The sequence below is a fragment of the Pipra filicauda genome, unplaced genomic scaffold (genome assembly GCF_003945595.2).
Source record: "Pipra filicauda isolate LSUMZ 115617 unplaced genomic scaffold, ASM394559v2 scaffold333_size800053_pilon, whole genome shotgun sequence".
Lineage (NCBI taxonomy): Eukaryota > Metazoa > Chordata > Aves > Passeriformes > Pipridae > Pipra > Pipra filicauda.
In genome coordinates, this window is record NW_024104458.1 from 652,349 (window position 1) to 673,586 (window position 21,238).

At 55.0% G+C, this 21,238-nt stretch overlaps 1 protein-coding gene across 3 annotated transcripts in view; it reads right to left on the reverse strand.

The window, feature by feature from the left end:
* RGS3 (regulator of G protein signaling 3) overlaps nucleotides 1-21,238 on the reverse strand; it is a 93,798-nt gene that overhangs the window by 22,820 nt on the left and 49,740 nt on the right. For all 3 annotated transcript variants that reach the window (XM_027727229.2, XM_027727230.2, XM_027727231.2), the window contains 2 exons: nucleotides 16,263-16,303; nucleotides 3,433-3,555 (listed from right to left, as the gene is read on the reverse strand). In XM_027727229.2, coding sequence (XP_027583030.2) covers nucleotides 3,433-3,555; nucleotides 16,263-16,303 — 164 coding nt within the window. The remainder of the gene's footprint in view (nucleotides 1-3,432; nucleotides 3,556-16,262; nucleotides 16,304-21,238) is intronic.

The window sequence follows — 21,238 nt, forward strand, 5'->3', positions numbered from 1 at the left end:
GCCCCTGTGCCTTGCCCTTGCCCCTGCCCTGCAGTTTGCCCTCTCTTCAGTCATGTTAATGCAATCTGGGCTAGGAGCAGGCCCAGTGCAGGGATGGAGGGTGAACCAGACAGTCATCACCCGGCCCACGGAGGCCGCCTCACTAACTCAGTTAATGCAGAAAGCTGCTCTGCCATAATCACATTGCCATGGCTGTGGTTCCTCACAGCCCCAGCCCAGCTCCAGGCTCCACACATCCACGTTTGGGAACATTTCTTGCCGAGCTGTGTCACCCTGGGAATGCATTTTCTAGATGCTTGCTCAGCACAGGCACAGGACAGGGAGCAGCATCCTGGGGCAGACACAGACCTGAGGGTGAGAGGGGGGAAGGCCCTGCTGATGGATAAAAGATCCCCAGAACAACTCCTGGGACCTGCTGTCACTGACAGGATGGGGTTGCAGCTCAGGGAAATTCACTCAAGTCTTATAGTGGCAGCAGAGAAGCCACTGGAACCCCACTTCCACCACATGTCCTGGACACCAGGGACAGAGAGTCAGACCTCACTGACAACCACAGTTATCCCCAGAGCTCCTCTGCACTGACTCTGGCAGGAAAAGCCCAGTGGGAACACGGCTGTATCCCTCATGGCTTTCTCCTCCTACATCTCCAGAAGTGGATGTTACATGCACCATGTGCTTGTGCCTCCCAGAAACTGGCAGCTCTGCTCCAAAACCAGCTGCTCTGAAAGCAGCAGTGCCAACACAGACTCCATAACAGGGATCATCCTCCAGGCTTGACACCATCCTCCCAGGAGACACTGCCAGAGGCACTGACAGCTCTGCAGAGCCGTGTCCCTGAGCCACAGGGACCTTCCTGTGCCGCCCTACCCAGGCAGGGCTCAGGGGGGAATTGAAAAACAAGAGGTACCATCTCAAAGCCCCAAATTAATCTGATTTCTGAGCAGGTTGAAGCGAGAGCTGTTCCCAACTCACACACTGGTGTGGCAGCTACAGGGGCTCCTGAGGAGCTGCTGTCTGCTCAGACAGTGTCCCTTTCTCTGGCTCCAGTGCACAGCTGGCACATGGCACATCTCTGCCTGGCACAGGGGCTGTGCCAGCCCTTTGCTCACATCGCACAGCACAGCCCACATCCCCTCGGCCACAGTGAGACGAGCTGCCCCTTGCTGAGCTGGAGCAGTTTTGAAGGCTTTGCAAATCAGATTCCTGTCAAGGCTGATGTTTCCAGCTTAATTTGTCTGTTCACAGAGCACAGACACTGGGTTTTTCCCCTAAATAGCCCCAGTATCAAATGACTTGTAAGCAAACGGATGGATCAGTTGCAAAAAGAAACCGATTATCCCAGTTCCTGCCTCCTGCTGGACTGGCACCCCCTGAGGGGTCTGCCCTTACAAACCAGCTGTGGTGCAGCCTGGGCACAGCCTCAGCTGCAGCTCAGGTTCCTACCCTGTGTGCTCACCCTGCTCTGACAACCTTTATTGTCTCCTCAGGAGCTGCAGCCCCATGCAGGGCTGCTCTTCCTTCCTCACGCTGCTCCTTCCTGCATTTCATATCAGATTTGCTTTAAAATTGCATCCTGAGCACTTTACACCTTGCTGGGATGGGATTTGGTGCTATGAACTCAGTTAAGTGCCTGGTGGTTGCTCTCATGCTCCTTTTCTCCCTCCTGGCCATGGACCCCACCAGTGGGATTTCCATCAGCTTTGGCAAGTTAAGATAAAATCCCTTTGTCACAGCATTGAAAGGCCCACCCTGGCTCTCCACAGCACCCAAGGAACACCCGCTTGCCTACTGAGGCACAGAAAAGCCTTGAAAAGGTTTGTGATGTCTTCTAGAGTATTTTTTCACCTGTCCAGCAGCCAGGCTCCTACAATTCAGGGAGCAGACACTCCAGGGCTTTGCTCTGAGCCACAGCCTCACACCCTGCCATGAACAGAGTCTGGGATGGGGAGGGCAAACAGCACCATCACCTGAAAGCCCAAACGGTCCCAGAACACCTGTGATGATGGAGAGCCAGCAGGATGCCCCTTTTAGGATGTCTTTAAGATGCTCAGGTCGGAACATGTCCCTGCACATGATCCCCGGCCCGTGGCTGGATCACACACAGCCGAGCACAGAGCCAGGCCCAGGCCCCGAGAGCAGCCCCATCACATGGTGCCCCCCATGCCAAGCCAACAGGGACCCCCTGCCCGGGCACGGTGCTGTGCCAGCAGGATGCAGCACAGGAAAGGAGGAGCAGAACAGAGCCGTGTCAGTCTGAATCAGCCGCCCGGGGCCGTTGGCGGTGCGGGAGCTTTGGCTGGTAACGCTGTTCTCAGGCTCTGGGAGCTGTTGCTATTTTAGTCCTCCTGAAACGTGCAGGAAAAGGAATCCGGAGGCTCTGTCTCCTGCGGAGATGTTTGTGCTGACCCAGTTTGGAGGCTGCAGAGCAAAAGCCACGTCACCCTGCCCCCGGCTCCTGCTGTGCCCGCGGGTACCGAGAGCGAGTCACCTCCCGAGTCACCTCCTCGGGGCCACCCAGCCCACGCTGCACCCACACCATGACGTGGGGCAGGGGCTGCTCCTCCACCACGCACCAGCCAAGGCAGGGATCCAGGGGTTTTACCCCCCTCTGCCTCACCCAGAGCTCTTCAAACACTCAGCACAGTGTGTTTCTCTTCTGCCAGAGCAACAGGTCACCCACCAACAATCCAAACCCGACCCCCAGGGGACAAGATGACTCCAGCAGAGGTTGTCCCTGTCCCAGAGAGCTCCATGGTGGCAGCCTCAGCCCCAAAGCCAGGCAGACAGGGGTGTTAAGGACAGCCATGCAGGGCAGGCATGCCTGACAGTGCTTCAAACCCCTCCAACACACATCCATCTGTCAGAGCTGCTGAGACAGCGTTCTCGAGCCAGGCTGAAGCTCTTCAGTGTGGGAAAAGTGCTGAGGCTGCCTCGCTAGGTACAAAAAACAGCACCTACCAAATGACCTCTGTGCTTTGGGGCCACCTGTGGGATCCAGATCAAACACCTGAGCCCGTCCGAGGGCACAGAAGGGGCAAATCTCTGCACTGCTACTCCCATGACCTCGGCCTTTAATCAGGGCCCAGAGATCACAGTTTGAGCCTCTCCCTCTGCTCCCAGTCCTGCCCCAGAGCCGAGCTCTGGGGGAAGGCTGGACACTGGGCTGCACGGGCTCAGCTGTGCAAATAGAGATGCTGGGAGGTGTCAGCCCAGCCCGGCCCAGCCAGAGGATGCAAATGCAGTGACTGCTCCCCCGAGCAGGGCAGGAAGCTGCAGACACAGCAGCTCCTGAACACAAACTCACTCCTCACCTGGCAAACAAACAGCCTCCAGCAGTGCCCTCCTGGCTGGAGCACCACAGAGCAAAGCCCCCGTGCAGGCCGAGCCCCGGCGCTCCGAGCAGGTTTTCCAGCTCCCGCCCGGCTCTCTTACCTTGCTCTCCGTAGGAGCTGATGCCGGATGTTGCTGCTTGGTGATGTTCTCAGCCAGACACCAGCAGATCCTCTTCTTCTGCTCCTGGGAGTAAGCCTCCAAACTTAATAAGCACTCCGACTTCTGACGTAAAGGAAACACAGGCAGGGAGAAGGTCATTAGCTGTGTGTCGCAGGCCCTGCCTGTGTTTGCAAACTCCTTGCTCCCCACACAGCACATCAGAGGAGCGTGGGTCTAACAGGAGAGCTCACACCGTGTCCTGTGCTCCAGGCAGAGAGAGCAAAGAGAGGGAAATCAGCTCCCAGTGGCATCTCCTCCAGAGAGAGGGAGAAGGGCTGGGTGGTGCAGGGGAGCTGACCCTGCCTTCAGGGCAGGAGTGCAGTGGTACAGCACGGGCACAGCACCAGCAGCTCTGCACCCTGTGCCACCTGAGTGTCTATTAAGCTAATTTAGAGAGTGGAAATTGCTTTTTGCCATATGCAAACACAAATGAGGCACCGGAGCATGAACTGATGAGAACAAGAGCCTTCGGGCTGGGTGGGGCAGGGAGGAAAGACCGAGCTCAGGGAGGCTTCAGAGCAGCCTCCCCATCCTGCTCCTCACTTAGTGCACACTTCAGGGTGGATTTGGGGATGAAGCTCTGGTCACACACTCTCTGTGAACAAGGAAGGAATTATGAGAAATGATGGGAGATCATCCCAGCTGAGTCCACCTTCTCTTGTGCCACAGCCCCTTCCCTGCACGTGTCCTTTTTGATACAGGCTTGTTCCTCTTGGACAGGTTTTCTTTGGGCCAAATCTCACTCATTTAAGGAACTTTCTGACCAAGTTCTCTCAGCAGCTGTCTCCCAGCCCTCAAACTGCTTCTCTTTCATGCTAAAAATTAAGCATTAGTAACATCTGCTGCCTGCTGGGATTTTGCAGGTTTTGCTTTAGGAAGGGTCCAGAAATGCCCAAGGCTGGATCTTCTCCTTCTGTGGCCAGATGGGAAAAGAAAAAAAAAAAAAAAACCAAAAGCAGGACTTTAGGACAGAGTGCAAAGAAAGAAAAAAGTGTCTTTCACTAAGGGGCATGAAAAAGGCCTTTTCTTTCCTAGAATTTCCTTCCAGAAGGGCAGGTCCCCAATAGCCTGTTTTTTTTTCCCAGAAAGGTCTGAGGGAACCTGCAGCTTTGTGACTCCAGAGACACAGCACAGCCAAAAGGGGAAATGCTCTTTAGTCACACCATTTAAATCACTGTTTGCATTGGATGTGAATTCATTCATGTTTAATCCAAAATCCATTCTGAAGTGGTAAATAAACCAAGCTCCCACGCCACCTCCAGGGAAAGGGATCTCTGGTTCAGTCCTTTGCCCCTCCAAGGAGACTTCCATGAAAGACAAGGTTTGGGCTTTCTTAAGTCTGGACATCACCACATGAATTCCTACAGCAGAAACAGGCTTAAACACTGCAAATGCATGAAAATTCCTGAGCACATTCAGAATGAAGAGAGGTTTGGGATTCAGGGACACAGAGCAGTGGGGTCCCCCTCACCCCCTAGATCCTGGGTGGCAGTGATGCTCTGAGCATCCCTGGAGTGTCAAGGGGCTCCTTCCCATCCCAGATGTCCCAGTCTCTCCCACTCCCATGCCAGCAGTTCCCCAGGCTGCACCACTGTGCTACCCACTCATCCCTAGGAAGGTTCCCAGTTGTTCCCACTTTCATAGGAGAGGATGGGTACCCATATGCTGGGATGGAAATCCAGGCTGGCATTTCACAGCACTTGGGGCCAGAACTGAAAGGAAGCAAGAGCTGAGCAGAGCCTAAAATCCATCAGTGCAGCTGCAAGGAGCACAGTGCCCACACTGATGCTGCAACCACTGCACATTCCCAGCCCTGCAGAGCTCCTGTGATTCCCCTGGAGCGAGGCCGAAAGCAATTCCAAGGACATCTCATATCCCCTTGCTGGTGACAGACGGCAGCTCACCTACCCCTGCCCTGCAGCCCCTCTCTGATTCAATTACAGTCCATCTCTCTGATTGAATTTACATCCAGCCACGCTCAGCTCCTGCTGGCTGTTGAGAGCAAAGTGCCCCTTTCCCTCCCTCCCTCCAACTCAGCCAGTTGCAGACTCCCTGCCCCAGCCACCTGGGAATACCACAGCCAGGAGAGGAGATTGCCCTCTGGTCCAAAAGTCAGAGAAAGGTAACTACCCCGGTATGGTGTGCAAGGCTGAGGGGGGACATGAACAGTCAAAATTACATTTCTCCAAGCTGGACATATTTTACCATCATTTCTGTGTAGTGAGATCCCAGCCCTTTATTCCCTCACAGTGACATTGAACCTCTCCAACACACATTTCCCGAGGGAGGAGCTCTGTTTCTCCCTCTTCCACAGAATCATAGAATGGTAAGGAGTTGAAAGGGACCTTAAAGATCATCTTGTCCCAACCCTTCCTGCCAGGGACACCTCCCACTAGACCAGGTTGCTCAAGGCCTTATCCAACACTGCCAGGGTTGGGGCATCCACAGACTCCCTGAGCAACCTGTGCCAGGGCCTCACCATCTTCACAGTAAAAAATGTCCCCCTGATATCTAACCTAAATTTGCCCCCTTTCAATTTGTACTCCTTGTCCCATCCCTACAGCTGTGGTACTGCAGCACATCCACCAACCTGCTCCCCCCAAATAATGTTCAGCTGTGTTGGGGACAGTGGCAGCAGCCCCCAGGGGCTGAGCACCCCCAGCTGCCTCCAGAGCCCAAGCTCCTGCTTGCAAAGTCCTTTGGGATCCAGCCAGATGAAGGACTGGGATGTGGGATAAGCTTGTGTCCACGCTGGGGACCCAGCTGCCCACCCCCAGGGAGCTGGGGCAGGAGGTGGGTGAGCAGGGGCTGTGCCAGGCCCTGCACACGCTGGGAACTGGCCTCCCCACCATTGTTTTCATTCAGGGAGGCTGCCCCGGCCCTGCCAATATTTACAAAGAGAAAACAGGTTTAATCTCACGGTGCTGGGAAAGGAGGATGCAGATGGCGTGAAGGGGGCGTTTGCCACCAGATACAGCAGTGACTGAAGTGGCTGCCAGTGGCTCTGTGCCCGCCTGCCTTCCCCCAGAGCTGGGAAAAACATGTTATTGCAGGTGCTGTGTGAGCCCATGGCTCTGGGGCACCCCCAGCACTCTGCTGTGGGAGAGCAGGGGGAAAACACACACACTGCAGGGAAGGGCCCAGACTGACCAACACCAGCCCCAAACGGGCCCTGTTACAGCCAGGGGTGAGCTGCAGGAAGAGGTTCCTTTTGCTCCATGGGCACAGCTCACCCCTGGGCTCAGACCAAGCCCCACGGTGCCCAGGAGCAGGAGGAGATGACAGGCAAGGGGTTTGGCCAAGCAGAGCTCCTGGTTACCCAGCAGACACCCCCCAAGGAGGGCCTGTTGGCTCTGCAGTCCATAGATCAGCTGAGGAGCTCCCAGAGAGCAGCACATCAAGGGAGGGGTCCCCAAACTCTGCACACTGAGACCCCACACTGCAGACATGCCCCTCTGTGCAGGACCCAGCACACACCTGGGGATCTGCATGGCACTGCAAAGCTAAAATGTCCCAGTAACAACGACACAGACTCAGCCTGACACCTCTGGTGCCCTGAGCTGGTGCCCAGCCCAGCCCAGGGCTGTTCTCTCACCACTGTCTCCCCAGCTCTGCCAGCAGACATGTTCCTGGGGTGGTCGTGGCCATGGAATCACACACTGGTTGGGGTTGGAAGGGACCTTAAAGCTCATTCCATCCCCTGCCACGGGCAGGGACACCTTCCACTAGAACCCCCGTTCAGCCTGGCCTTGGACACTTCCAGGGATGGGGCAGCCACAGCCTCTCTGGGCAACCTCTGTCCTGGGGTAGATGTTCCCCTCAGAGATGAGGGGATGCACTTCAGGTCCTTCCCCCGGGCTCCTCTGCCCCTCAGGTTTAGGGCAGGGTGTTCTGGGGACAGGGCTCCCAGCCCAGCCCTGCCAGGCCCTGGCCTCAAACATTCCCAGTGCTGGTCCGGGGCCAATCCCAGCAGAGATCCCAGAGGGGAAGTACCTCGGAAATGGGCTCCAGACTACAATGGCTTTAAATCACAGAGCAAACCTTCCACTGGCCCTGGGAATATCCTGTGCACAAAACAGGGCAACTGCTGCCTGGTTACTTCATGCCCACGAGCAAGGTCTGATGAGAAAGTTCTGTTTGCTCCCGTGCCGGGGGGTGGGAGGGACCACGGCTCTTCCTGTGGCTTTTGGACTGCTGGGCACACTGGTGGTGCCCAAAGAACAAACACTGGCAGCCACAGCAGGGGCCCACTGAAATCTGGGATGACCAGAAGGTGACAGGATGGCAGGAGAGCTGCAGCAGATGATGTGCAGGGAGCAGGGCAGGGCACAGCAATCCCTGCAGGGCTCCTCCCTGTGGGGCTTGTTTTTGGGAGCACTGGATGATGGCACAGCCTGAAGGGTGCCTGGAGAGGCTGTGGCTGCCCCATCCCTGGAAGTGTCCAAGGCCAAGTTGGACAGGGCTTAGAGCAACCTGGGATAATGGAAGGTGTCCCTGCCCATGGCAGGGGGTGGAACGAGAGGAACTTTAAGGTCCCTCCAACCCCAACCAGTCTCTGATCCTATGATTCTATGCTAAGCCTCCAAGAGGAAAAGCCATCCTGAAGAGCCTTTTCCACCCGCTTTGGAGCAGCCAGTGAGGACACAGGGCAAGGTCTGTTTTCACAGGCCAGCAGATTGTCATTAAGTGGCTCATCAGATAACAGCCTTCCCAGGAATTCCCCAACCCTGAGACAAGCCAGGCAATGAGTTAGTGCTGAAAACACCACTCTGGCAAACAGAGAGCAGGTGTAGCACCTTCCTGCTCTGCAAACACCCTTCCCTCTCAGGGAAGCTGAGCAGCCTCAGTGGCATCCACACCAAGCTTACCCACCCTCTGCCAACACAGCCCCAGAGCTTTCCATCCCTCTTCCCCAGCACAGCCCCATGGACAGCGAGCTCCAGCCTGTGCAGACAGTCCCAGGACCCTCTGAAATCACCTCATGGTGCCTGGGCCTTTTTAAAATCTCTCCAGTACTGCAACTGCACCATATCAACTCTTCTTCTTGCCAGCATCTGGGAAATGCAACCCCAGAATTAAAGCTGGAGGGGGGAAAGGAACACATTTGTTGGTTATCTCAAAATTCAGGTTCAGGCTGAGCTGTGTAAAGATGCACAAAACCAGGGAGGAAGAGTGTTCCTGTTTATCTGTTCCTCCATCCGGTACAGGAGCACTCCCTGCTCTGCCAGAAGAGAACTGAACTGGGAGCTGGCAGTGCCCAGGAGCTGTCCTGTCCCCAGGCTGTGGGTTATTGCAGCCTGGGGCTGGTGTCATTCCACAACATCTAACCCAGGTAAACCCACACAGGCAGAGGAGATGAAGCCCAGGGTCTGTCTGCGCAGAGGAGCAGCCTGACCACCAACTCCAGAGCTGTGTGAGCTCAAGCTCCAGGGGTGTTCCTGGAGAGAGCTGACTTGAACCAGGGGAACATTTCAGCTGCAAATGAAATTTGGGGCATATCATGGGGATGCTGGGCAGGGCAGTTCAGGAATGCCTCAGCATTTGGGGTAATCTGGACATGGGTTCATGTCACAACATCCTTCAGAAGGACTTTTCCAAATGTTGCAGACTCTGCACCTGCAGCTTGGACTTGTCAGCATCCCACAGAAAAATCCAGGGGCTGGAACCTGCCCTCCTTTGGAGGGAGGAAAATGGAAACCTCCATTCAGGAAAGAGTTAAGCTGTTGCTGTGTGAGATGCCAGAGGGATTCAGGGTGAGTGTCCACCTCTCACATGAGCTGGATGACTCAAGGCTTGGGGAACCTCTCCAGCATCCCAGAAATGAGCCAGGGAGGAAGCAAAGGAAATGTCAGAGAGCAGGAAAGGATTTTTCATCTGGTAACATCTCCTGGCCATCACCAGCAGAGTGGCTCAGGAGAGGGAGTCCCTCTTCCCACTGAACAGGACTGGGAACAGGAAGAGGAAGGCAGAGGAACACACTTCATGTTCTCTCACTGTGCTTCCCATTCATGTCAGGAAACTGGTCATCTGGATTGTCTCTCCTTGAAGTCCTATGAGTGATCCCAACCCTTCCAGCCCTGTTTGCAGTGCCCACTCTCCCCCAGCCCAAGGGATCCTTCTCTGTTGCACTAGAAGCCCATCAGATGAATTACAGCCACAAATCTGACAAACACCATCTCTTTTCCCATCATGAATTAGAGTAGATCGAGGTACAATTCCACCAGAGCACACGGCCCATTTCCCAGGCAAAGGCTCATCTCCTCTCCCTTCTCCCTTCCTACAGTTCCTTACTAAACAGCTTTGCCTCAGCTGTTCACTCAGTTATGTAGGTTTGATGGCACTCCCTGCCCAGCCCTTTTGCCTTTTTCCCTCTCGACAAACCACCTGCCTAAGTGCCCTCTAGATCTGCCAAGACAGTGCCCAAAAAAGCTCCTTGTGAACTGTCCTGGTGACTTGTCCATAACAGCCAACTTCAAAATCACCCCGGCATGTAATCCCTGTCATATCCCAGCCTGTCCCTGAGCCTTGACATCCTCTGTGCCATCAGCAAATCACTTTTCCAGCATTCAGATCTACTGGATGGAGAAGGGAACCTGGGTTCTCCCTGCTCTTTCCCTTTGGGACAACTCCACATCCCAAAAGGCATTAAATCACAGATTCCCAGAATGTGCTGAGTTGGAAGGGACCCACAAGGATCAGCGAGTCCAACCCTCAGCCCTGCACAGGCCCATCCCCAAGGGTCACACCCTGTGCCCCAGAGGATCATCCAAACCCTCCTGGAGCTCTGGCAGCCTTGGGGCTGTGCCCACTGCCCTGGGGAGCCTGGTCAGTGCCCAACCACCCTCTGGGGGAAGAACCTTTTCCTGAGATCCAACCTGACCCTGCCCTGACACAACTGAGTGATGTTCGCTCCCAGCAGGAACAGAGAATGCTTTGGGACATTAACCCTCCAGTGGAGCAAGCTGGGACATCTCCAGTGAAGCACGTCCACACAGGCTCCAGTATTGCCCCCACTACAGCTGTGATCCAGTTCAAAGAGCACCCTGCCAGCAGCAGGGACACAGGCCAAGGGTGTGAACAGGAACAGTGTCCACAGGGGACCTGTGCACCCGTGGGTGCAGAGATGTGCCCACACAGAGCCAGGGCTCAGGATGATTAGGTTGCCCAGAGAAGCTGTGGCTGCCCCATCCCTGGAAGTGTCCAAGGCCAGGTAGGACGGGGCTTGGAGCAACCTGGGCTAGTGGAAGGTGTCCCTGCCCATGGCAGGGGGTGGAACAAGATAGTCTTTAAGGTCCCTCCCAACCCAAAGCAGTCTGGGATTCTGTGACCTGGGCAAAGGGGGGACAGTGGCCTTTCTCTGACACTTGTCCAGAGGCTCTCCCTGGGCAGTAAAGATGGGCATCCCCAAGGCAAAACAAGCTCCAGCACAGATTCACAGCATTAATTTGCTCATCACAGCAGCACAGGGAGTTGCTACAGGAAGGATTTTCTTTCTTCCCAAGAGAAACTCCAGTGTCTGCAGATGAAAACTTCCAGTGAAAAAAGATCAAATTTGCAAGTGTTTTTCAAAGGAAAAACTTACTGAGCTACTTGATTTTAAGTCAATTTGGTCTGAATATGTTGGGTTTGAATCAAACATGTGTAACAATGCAATAAACCACTGATATGCAGTTTCCTCTCAGCAGGATACTTCCGGAGCAGGGAAGGGTGTGAATACAGCCCTGGACCACATTCAGGGCTCCACACTGGTCCCTCTGAGGCTGCTCATTCCCACCAGGCAGCAAATATTTTTCTGACAGGTTTTACACATGACATCCCAGGAGGGGTGCGGGCCCTGCAGGGAATGACACGAGGAGGTGGGAAAAAATGGAGCCAAACTCCCACACTCCAAGTCCTCTGGGGTGAGAAATGTGGGTCCACACTGAATCAGAGAACCCCAGCATGGTTTGGGTGTGAGGGACCTTAAAGCTCATCCAGTTCCACCCCCTGCCATGGGCAGGGACACCTTCCACTAGCCCAGCTTGCTCCAAGCCCCGTCCAACCTGGCCTTGGACACTCCCAGGGATGGGGCAGCCACAGCTTCTCTGGGCAACCTCCTCCAGTGGCACTTATTCCAGTGCTCAAATCAGTCCAAAGCTTTTGCAGACAGGATTTATTCAAGATACACAAAAACTGTGCTATTTGGGTTTAAAATCTTGAATGGGATGATGCCCTAGGCCAGGTCTGAACACATTTGCAGGAATTTTTCATATATCAGTTGGCAAATAGAAAAGTTAGAGAAGCTGTGATGGCCATAAACTAGAACACAAGTTTCACCTCAACATGAGAAAAAACTTCTTTCCATGGTGGTGGCAGAGCCCTGAAACAGCTGCCCAGGGGGGGCATGGAGTGTTCCCCTCTGGAGACATTCCAAACCCACCTGGATGTGTTCCTGTGTCACCTGCTCCAGGTGACCCTGCCTGGGCAGGGGGTTGGTCTGGATAATCTCCAGAGGTCCCTTCCAACCTCAGCTATTCTGTGATTCTGTGATTCCAGGTGTACACAGTATTCCTGAGATCAAAAGGTACCACCTTCACTTCCAAATCCTGTCTATGTGCTGGGACTACCAGAGCTGTCCCACAACCACCAGAAGGAACAAATTCACCAAATGGAACAGCTCAGAGGAGAACCTTCCTCTACTTCTGCATTCTTTCCAACACCAACCTATATTTGGCCCTTTCAGGGCCACCTGCAGTCAGGATCTCCAAACACTGCAATTCACACCTTGAAGAGCCTGTAAAACAGACACCCCTTGTGCTGGAACCTACACCAGGCTCAGTGTTAGCTCTGTGCCTGCAAATAACCACATTGTGCAGGGTTTAAACTCTGTGCAGTGATTTATTGCACACAGTCAGACAGGATGACTACAGAGGCTTTTCTGTGACACTCCCCGAAGGTTGGAATTTTCTCTCTTGTTTAAAATAAATTAAGCAGCTCCCAGACATTGGGACAGACTTCCATTTTGGATCACATCACACCCAAATGCAAATGTGTGACCTCATGGGTCAGAACATCACTCAGAAACCCTCAAGATGAGCAGTAGCAGGAGGCTGCAGCTCAAGGCTTCAGTAGAGAGCTGTTCCCGCAGCAAAGGCAGTGTCAGCCCAGCCCCTGGGCTCTCTTTGAGCTCCCAGCAGCACTAAATACATTAGTGATCATTGCAGATGATTTGTGGGCAAGAAGCAGCAGCACAGGAGATTCCAGCACCCCCCAGCCCTGTCACAGTAGCACAAGGGATGTGTCTGCCCAGACACACTGAGCACCAAAGCCCAGAGCCAGCACAGGACTCAGACACACTGAGCACCAAAGCCCAGAGCCAGCACAGGAGCTCAAACACACTGAGCACCAAAGCCCAGAGCCAGCACCTCCACCCCGAGGGGACCAGCTGGAGGGGCTGAGCCAGCAGAAGGCTCCTGGCAGGTCCAGAGCTGCTGGCAAGGCCAGGAATGGAGCATGTGCTGCAGGGAGCAGGACAGGAGCAGGTCCAGAGGGGGACAGACCCCTCAGAGAGACATGGGACCAAAAAGCCACATCAGCACACACATCCTTGTGCATCCTTATCCATCCTTATCCATCCTTATCCTTCCTAGCTGCCACAAGCACTCACAGGGTGGGCAGCAGGATTCAGCTGCAGGGCACTGCTGCACCACAGCCCTGGGACCCCGAGGGTGCCAGAGTGTGCCAGTGCCACCCCCCTGCCAGGGGTGCCCTCCTGAGCCCCCCTGCACCCCAACTCCCAGCAGCCTGAGGATGTCCCTCCCCAAAGCACAGCCAGCCTCTCTCCATGGGAATCCACCCCTGCAGAGGGAAACTATCTTCCCAGAGTCAGGAAGGAGGCTGAGCCTTGCATCAAGGCAAAAGAAGGTGCCACAGCCAGGAGACTCACACTCATTGGACACTGCACCCCTCAGGCAACGGGAAGAGCCACGCTGGGACGGCCCAGAGACCCCCCTCAGTCCCAGGTGTACTGCAACCTGAGAGTGCCCCTTCCCTGGGCCCACCTGACAGCCAGGCCATGCCTCAAACCCAGCCCACTGCAAAAATCACCTTCACACCCCAAACCCACACTCCCACCAGCCCAGCAAGGCACCCAAGCCCCCCCTCAATGCTCAGCCATCCTGCAGGAATGTCTTTGAGGGGGACCATCCCACAGGCTGCCAAGAGTTGCCACCTCCTGGTGACACCCCCACAATCCTATAACTAAAGCTTTGCTCCAGAAATGTGAATGCAAAGAAAAGGCAGATCACCTGAAGGTAACTCTCCTCTTGGCTTCCCTGCAGGAGGAAGATCACAGAATCACAGAATCACAGAATCAACCGGGTCGGAAAAGACCTCTGAGATCATCAAGTCCAATCCTTGATCCAACCCTGCCGTGGTTCCCAGACCATGGCACTGATGCCACATCCAGTCTCACCTTCAACACTTCCAGGGATGGTGACTCCATCCCCTCCCTGGGCAGCCCATTCCAATGCCTGATCACTCTCTCTAAAAAATTTCTTCCCAACGTCCAACCTAAACCTGCCCTGGCACAGCTGAAGACCCAGCCCTCTTGTCCTACTGCTGGTTCTTGGGAGAAGAGCCCTACCCCCACCTGGCTACAACCTCCTGTCAGGGAGTTGTAGAGAGTGAGGAGGTCTCCCCTGAAAAGCAAGATGCTGGAATGCTCCCAGGTTGGCTCCCACAACAGCATCCCCTCATTTCAGAAGAGCCTGTCTCTGTTCACCTGGGGTCTACCCCCACCAAGGACAGTTCTCTGAGCCACACAACCCCTGTGCTGCAGAACTGAGAGGTTGCTGCTCTCCTGCTCCAGCCACCAGCCCCTGCAGCCTGGTCACCCGGCTCCACGTGGCTCCTGGGGTGGTGACCTGCAGGTCACTGTTTCCCAGAAGGGAAGTCGGGAGGGCACCGTCCTGCCCTGGCCCTCTGCCCACTCACAGGCACATCCCCCACTCTGCAGCTCAGCTTCCCCTTCTGAGCCCAAATTTCCCATTGCTGGAGAGCCTGATGGGACCTACAGCTGGAAGTTCACTGTCCCCTTCCCCCTGGAGCCAGATGTGCTGATCTCCCTGGCTCAGTGCAGCCTCCAAGCAACCCTGTGGGGACTGGCAGGGAAGGGATGGCACAGGGAACATCCTGCTTGGCAAAGTGTCATCCCTGAGCCAGGGGCTGTCCCAGTGTCACCTGAGAGCCTGGGCTGGCACAGCATGGGGGGTGAGACATGAGGCAGAGCTGCTGGTCACTGTGGGTCAGGAAGCTCCCACTCCACTTGTGACCTGCTCCAAAACACCCCATGCAAACAGGAGGAACAAGAAGGGATTTTCAGAATCCCACCAGTGTGGCCAGTCCAGACCTACTGTCCTCTGAGGGGGAGCATGCAGGAAGGAAAGCAAATGTTTCCCATTTTGTGCCCAACTCCTGCACTCCAACCACAATGGATGTCAGGAATCTCCATCACCAGAGCTCTTATAGCCAATTAGGCCCAGCACTTCAATACACCCTGACAAAGACAGCTCTTCACCTCTCAAGATCTCATGAAACACAGCCAGCTCTCTTTCAGTCACTTCTACTGAGGGGCCCAGAGCTTCTGAATTAAATATCAGGCTCTGGACGCATTTTTCGTGAGAAAATGCCCGAGTGCCTCATCCCAACCCTGAGTCACAGCACAGGATTAGCTGGGAGGGAGCCCAGGCCAGGCTGACGTTACACTGGGACACGCACTGAGCAAACCCCAGGGGCAGCTCAGCCCCTGCCCCAGGGAGACACAGGGGAGACAAGGAAGGAACAAGAGGAAACGTAAGAGGGAACTCGTCAGCGGCGGCTCCGCAGCCGGTCGTGCCCTGGCCCCAGTCCAGCCACTCAAGGTGAACAACTTCCATGCAGAGCATTTTCACCCAACTTTCACAATAGCTCATTATTCTGTGGTGCTGCTGAGCAATGTTTGCCTTTCTCCTCTGTGCCCTGGGGAATCTTTCCCAGATCCACGTTTCCACCTCTGAAAATACAAGGCCTTGAAAGCAGGAACACAGTAAAGTCACTTGGAAAGGAAAAAAGGGAGGTCCAGTCAGTGTGAACCAATTTTGCGGTTTTCTTGGCTGCCTCAGGACACAAACGGGCTGTGCCAATGTCTGAGTGACCCCAAACCTGCTTCACAGAATCACAGAATACTCTGAGTTGGAAGAGACCCACAAGGATCATCAAGTCGAACTCTTAAGTGAGTGGCCCTATGGGCACCAAACCCACAACCTTGGTGTTCTTAGAACCATGCCCTGAGCTTACCTCAGGTTAGAGCACTTAGCCACATGTGGCTTTAGAGCTATGATTCTATGTCTTTTAGACTGAGCTTCCTTATTTTATTTGAGAGCTTCAAACCTGGGTACTTGAAGACAAGAAAAGCAAGATGCCTTAAAAAATAAAGACAAGGAAATCTGCCCCCAGGCGAAAGAATCCCAAAAGAAAAGTGAGGCACCCCAAGGAAAATCCACAGGGGGAAGGGGAACAGAAGCCTGGCCCAGTGCTGCCCAGCCTCCTCATTCACACTCCTTTTAGCAGCTTCTTACTCATATATTCTGGCTACAGCCATTACATTTCTTTCCCAGAACACTGGCAAATTAATTAAAAAGGAAGTTAAAATCAGCCTGTTCAGTGCTCCTTGCCCCAGCAGAAGGGAGCAGAGCTGTTCTTATATGTTCAGCTCCCACTACAAAGTTCAGGTGGAAAACAGCACCACTCACCTCTGCAAGGTAAAGGAGGCAGAACTTCCGATCTTCTGAACCTGGAACGAAGGAAAAACAGGATCAGAACGAAGCTGCAGCTGCATTTCTGCAAGTGGAGCCACTGGCAGAGGAACTGGCAGAGGGACAGCACTGAATGAACATTTGTTGTTGTGCCCCTCCAGTAACAGGCTGTGAGCTGGGTGATGTATGTGGCATCTGCCAGGGCGGGCACGGGCACGGAATCCTGCCTGGACTCACTGCGCTGTCATGGATTCTCCTTGGGATTGTCCTTTTGGAAAAGGGGTTGTTTCCTTCAGAGGCCAAGTGCTGGCTCTCCTGCCCAACCTGCCCTGGCACACACAGCCTGTGGCACCTTCCCAGGGGTGTGGAGGTCCTGCAGTGCCATCCTGGGCACCAAGGATGGGTCTTCCTCATCTTACCTCTGTGGGCACTTTGCTCCCAGGAGGACTGACAGAGAAGCTCCTCTTCCCACATCCTTGTTCATTCCCAGCTTGTTGCCCCACACCCTTGGGTGGCCCTGGTGGTCCTCCTGTCTGTCCCAGCCTCCATCATGCCAGTGGCTGGGGACAGTGACTCTCCAAGGAGATGGAGCCAAATCCCAGGGCAATGGGAAGTGACTGACACGGGGCAGAGGGAAGAGTTCATCCTGCTCCACTGGGCTGAGGGCAAAGCCCCCCCAGCTCCCACCAGAGTGGGAAACCTGGCCAAGGAACCTGCCCTTCCACAGTTTTGGGAAAGGAGATGGTGCTGCAGACAGTGCAATGACCAACACTGATCCACATCCCACTAACCCATGGAGCAGCCCAGCAGAGCTCCTCACTTGCTGCCAGTTGTCCCAGGGGATGGGTTATACTGCAGCTGCTCCAACAGGCTGGTTCCTGCAGATCTAACCTTCCCTGTACCCAACAAAAAGTCATCCCTGAAGATTTGCCCTGGCCTTTGTGTGTGCCCAGCCCTGAGGGAAGCAGCTCCTGGCACTCATCAGCCTCACAGGAGGACACGAAGCTGCACCAGCACAGGGTCACCCCAGCTCCAAACCAGGACAGCCCATCTCCAGGAGCTGCTTTGCTCCTTCACACCACTCTGCCCTGCACCAGCTCTGCCCTTGGTAGCAGGCAGCACCACAGGGCTGCAGCTTTCCTAATGCCCTTAATGAGCCCATTATCTGTGCCATGAGATCAGAGCTGCAGCCTGGGCACGGCTGCAGATCCCACTGAAAGCAGTGTCAGCACAAGCTCTGCTTCACTTCAACAGCCTGAGCTGTGCTCAGTGGGAACAGGCTCTGCACAGTGCTGAACCACCCTGTTCCCCAGAGGAAAGCAATTCTGCTGCAGGCAGCAGCCAAAGGACAAGACAAGAGCTGTGACCCACTGAGGGACTCAGGTGCCTCTGGAGTCACCCCATGGGCAACATGAAACCCATGAAGATGTGGTCTGGAGCCCTTTGCTGGTTGTCTCTTCCATCTGCCCTTTGGAGGGTTGCAGGTTTGTCTCCACTGCCAGCTTCACTTTTAAAGCACATTGCAGGATATGGGCTGGAAAACCACTAAGGGGACACCGGGGCACTGTGTCACAGTAGCTGCTGCAGCACAGCACCATGAGGAACCCCTCTGTGTTCCCAAAACCTTCCCTGTGCTCCCCTGGGCCAGCTGAGGGTCAGGGAAGCAGCCTGGCCCCAGGGCTGCCCCTCCAAATCACCACTTCCAGAAGGGGAGCAGTGCTGGACCCTTGAGAGCACGTGGTGAGCGGGCCTGGCTGGGAGCCCATGTCTCACCTCTGCACCACAGAACACCACTCACTGTTCCCCAGGGCAGCACCCTCTTCCATAAACCCCAGCAGGACCATCAGGGAGCATGTTTTTTGCTAAGCCCAAGTCTCTGATGGGAGCCATGGGAGGATTGGAGGCAGGATCTGACCCGTTGCTGGCACACCACGAGTCCACCACCCCCTTCTGCTGCTCCTCCTTCCCGAGGGGTCAGCAGTACCACACCCAGCTCCTCAGCCAGGCTCTGCTCCTCCCTGCACCAGGACCAAAGCTCTCCAGGCTGCCTTGCAAGGCAGATTACAGAAGACCAGCACATCCCAGTCATGTTCCCTCAGGAGCTTGAGCCATGTTTTCCTGGGTGATGTGAGGAACAAGTCATCCTCAGTAAAGACAGGTGACAGCCTGGGATGTAACAGCCTAGGGAATGACCCACTTCTCTTGAGCTACTGTTGATTCCTTCTGGTTCTGACAAGGTCCAAAACCATCAGAATTAAGTTCCCTTCCAAATTCACCTCCATTGAACTATGAATCTTGGCACAACCTCCACAGCCAGCAGCTCCTGTTCCCTGTCCCTCCCAGACTCGCTGCTACACATGGCCAAGCAGCCCAGTGCCTACAGGACACACCGAGCAGGGAGCCACTCTAGGCCAAGGAATGCCTTAATACCCATTTTCTCCCAGTAGCTGCCTTTAGGTAGCACAAAGGGAGGTCAGAGACTGCCCAGCCCAGCAGCTGGGCTGGAGCCAGGGCCGAGCCCTGGAGGCTGGAGGGCGATGGCAGAGCCAGGAAGGGCAGACCCGGGTGCAGATTTCACCACAAACCAGCTTTGCCAGGATTCCTTCCACGGGAGCGTTTTCAAGTCTCCAAGAGGGTCAGGCTGGAGCACCAGAGCCTGAAGTGTCCTGGAGCCACGGAATGAGCACAGAGACCATGAAAAACATGGAGAGAGGCACAACCTCACACCAGGGAGGTGGCAGATGCCTGGGCTGATCCAGGGCTCTGCTCCCCACATGTTTTGTGACAGCAGCACAGCACATACTGTCAGCCAAATTCAGGGGAAAACTAAAAGGAAATAAGCAGGATTAAAAAAAACTCACTTGAAGATATTTCCTTCTCTTCCTGCTGTGCTGTGCTGGGGACTGGCTTGGCTTCCAGAGCAACGTGAACCGTCCCTGTGCCAGGGCAGGCTCAGCACCCAGAGGAGGGTGTGAGCTCTGTGGGGACACATCCTCCTCTCAGCTAAGCCTCGTCCTGCACACCCACACTGACTTACACAGATCCCAGCACAGCAGCAGCTCCCAGCACCGCCCTGGCACTGCCACTTCCCCGTGCAGCCCATGGAAAACACCCAGGATTTGGGTGGTGCATGTCTGGTGTCAGGTCAAAGGGATGGGGGAAGAGGGAAGGTGGTGCTGCTCCTTTGCAGGGCCCAGGGACCTGTGGCAATGCCCACAGTGAGGGTAGATACCCTGACCCCCAAATTCTCCCATCTGCTCAGGGCAGGGTGCTGGGGGGGCACAGAGGGAGCACACACACTCCTGGCTGCCAAGAGGGGACAAGTTTGTCACCCACTGTGGGAAGTGGGGGTCCCTGGGGAAGTGTGGCAGGGTGCAAGCCATGGGTGCTTCCCAGCATCCCTGGGCCAGCAAGGAGAAGTTGTGGCAGGACAGAAGGCCCATAAACCACTCTCTTGGCCTGTCTTGGAGCTGTAAGACACAGCAGGTTCGATGCCAAGGACAGCGAAGCAGCACATGAGAAGTCCTTGTCTGCAGGATCCTGGGTGGAGACGGGGGTGCTCATCCAGCTGCAAACAGGAACACTCCTCTGTGTCCCAAAGCTGAGCACACCCACCCAGGGGGAGCAGGATCCCAGCGAGGCAGCGTGGAAATTCCCACAGCATCTAGCGAGGAAGCCAGGCCTGTCTCACTGGGAACCTTGGCTGGCCTGGGGCTCATCAGCAGTGCTGGGCTTCTAAAGCAGGAAGACAGTGCATTGTAAAGCAGATCAGGCTGATTCGCTTTCGCCCAGCGCAGGAACAGGAAACAGCACAATGGTGCTGAGCACACCGGAGATGTCCCGATTGTTGTGGCAGCAATACGCCTGTTCCTATTCATGTGCCATTCAGGAGAGCAAATTAAAGCCCTGCCAAAAGGGACACACATCTCCTCGCTCTTTGAAGCAGCCCTGCCCAAAGCAGGAGGGCTTGAGCTGCCTGAACAGCAGTTGTGCTGGATTCAGAGGGTATGGGGGCAATTCGGTGTTGTAGGGACCTACATCCCCTCTGGAGAGGCTTGTGAGGCTGTTCCAGGTGTTGTCCAGCCAAGTAATTATTGCAACAAGGAAATCAGTGGCAGAAAACTGCTCACAAAATCCCTGTGTGTGCCTGGGGTGAGGAGGCACGTTCCTGTGCCCAGCTGCAAACAGACCCTGGTGTGCAGAGCCAGGAGCAGCACCAGGGAATCCGATTTCTCCAAGGAGGTGAACAAGAGCAGAGTTATTCCCCAGCCTGTGGGAGCAGCCAGGGGCAGCACACATGGGGAGCAGTCACTGACCACAAGCACTTCAACGAGGAACAATTTCTTTTGTCCCTTTCTTAGGAATCAGCAGCACTGAGAACACGCTCAGCAAACCCCAGGGAAGCTCCAGTGGATTTTCTCAATGGCTCACGCCGTGGTGCCCCATCTCCCTCATTGTGTTTCTGCCCCCATCAAATAGGTCAGGGAACTCATCTGGAAGCAGAAACGTTGTTGGAAATGGGAAATAACAACCGAGATGCAGCCTGTGGTGTCCAGCACAGCACTGCAGGTCCCAGCACGGAGGCTCAGAACAACGTGGGGCACGTGGAGAGACACAGCTCATCCACAGAGCTCAGGGCTCAGATGGGAAAAGTCGTGGGAAGCGGCAAAATTAATCCTCAAAATGATCCCTTTGGAGAAGCAACCCAGGTCTGGATTAATCCTTTCTGGTCAGGGCCACAGGACTGCATGAAGACATTGGCTCATCAGTTCCAGAGTAATTCGGGTTGGAAGGGGCCTCTGGTGGGCTCTGGAGTCCAACCCCCTGCTCAAAGCACTCAGATCAGGGCACTCAGGGCTGTGTCCAGTTGAGTCCTGAGCATCTCCAGAGATGGAGATCACACAACCTCTCTGGGCAGCTCAATATCTGATCAAGCTCATCACAGGAAAGTTTTCCTTATATCAAATCCCAAT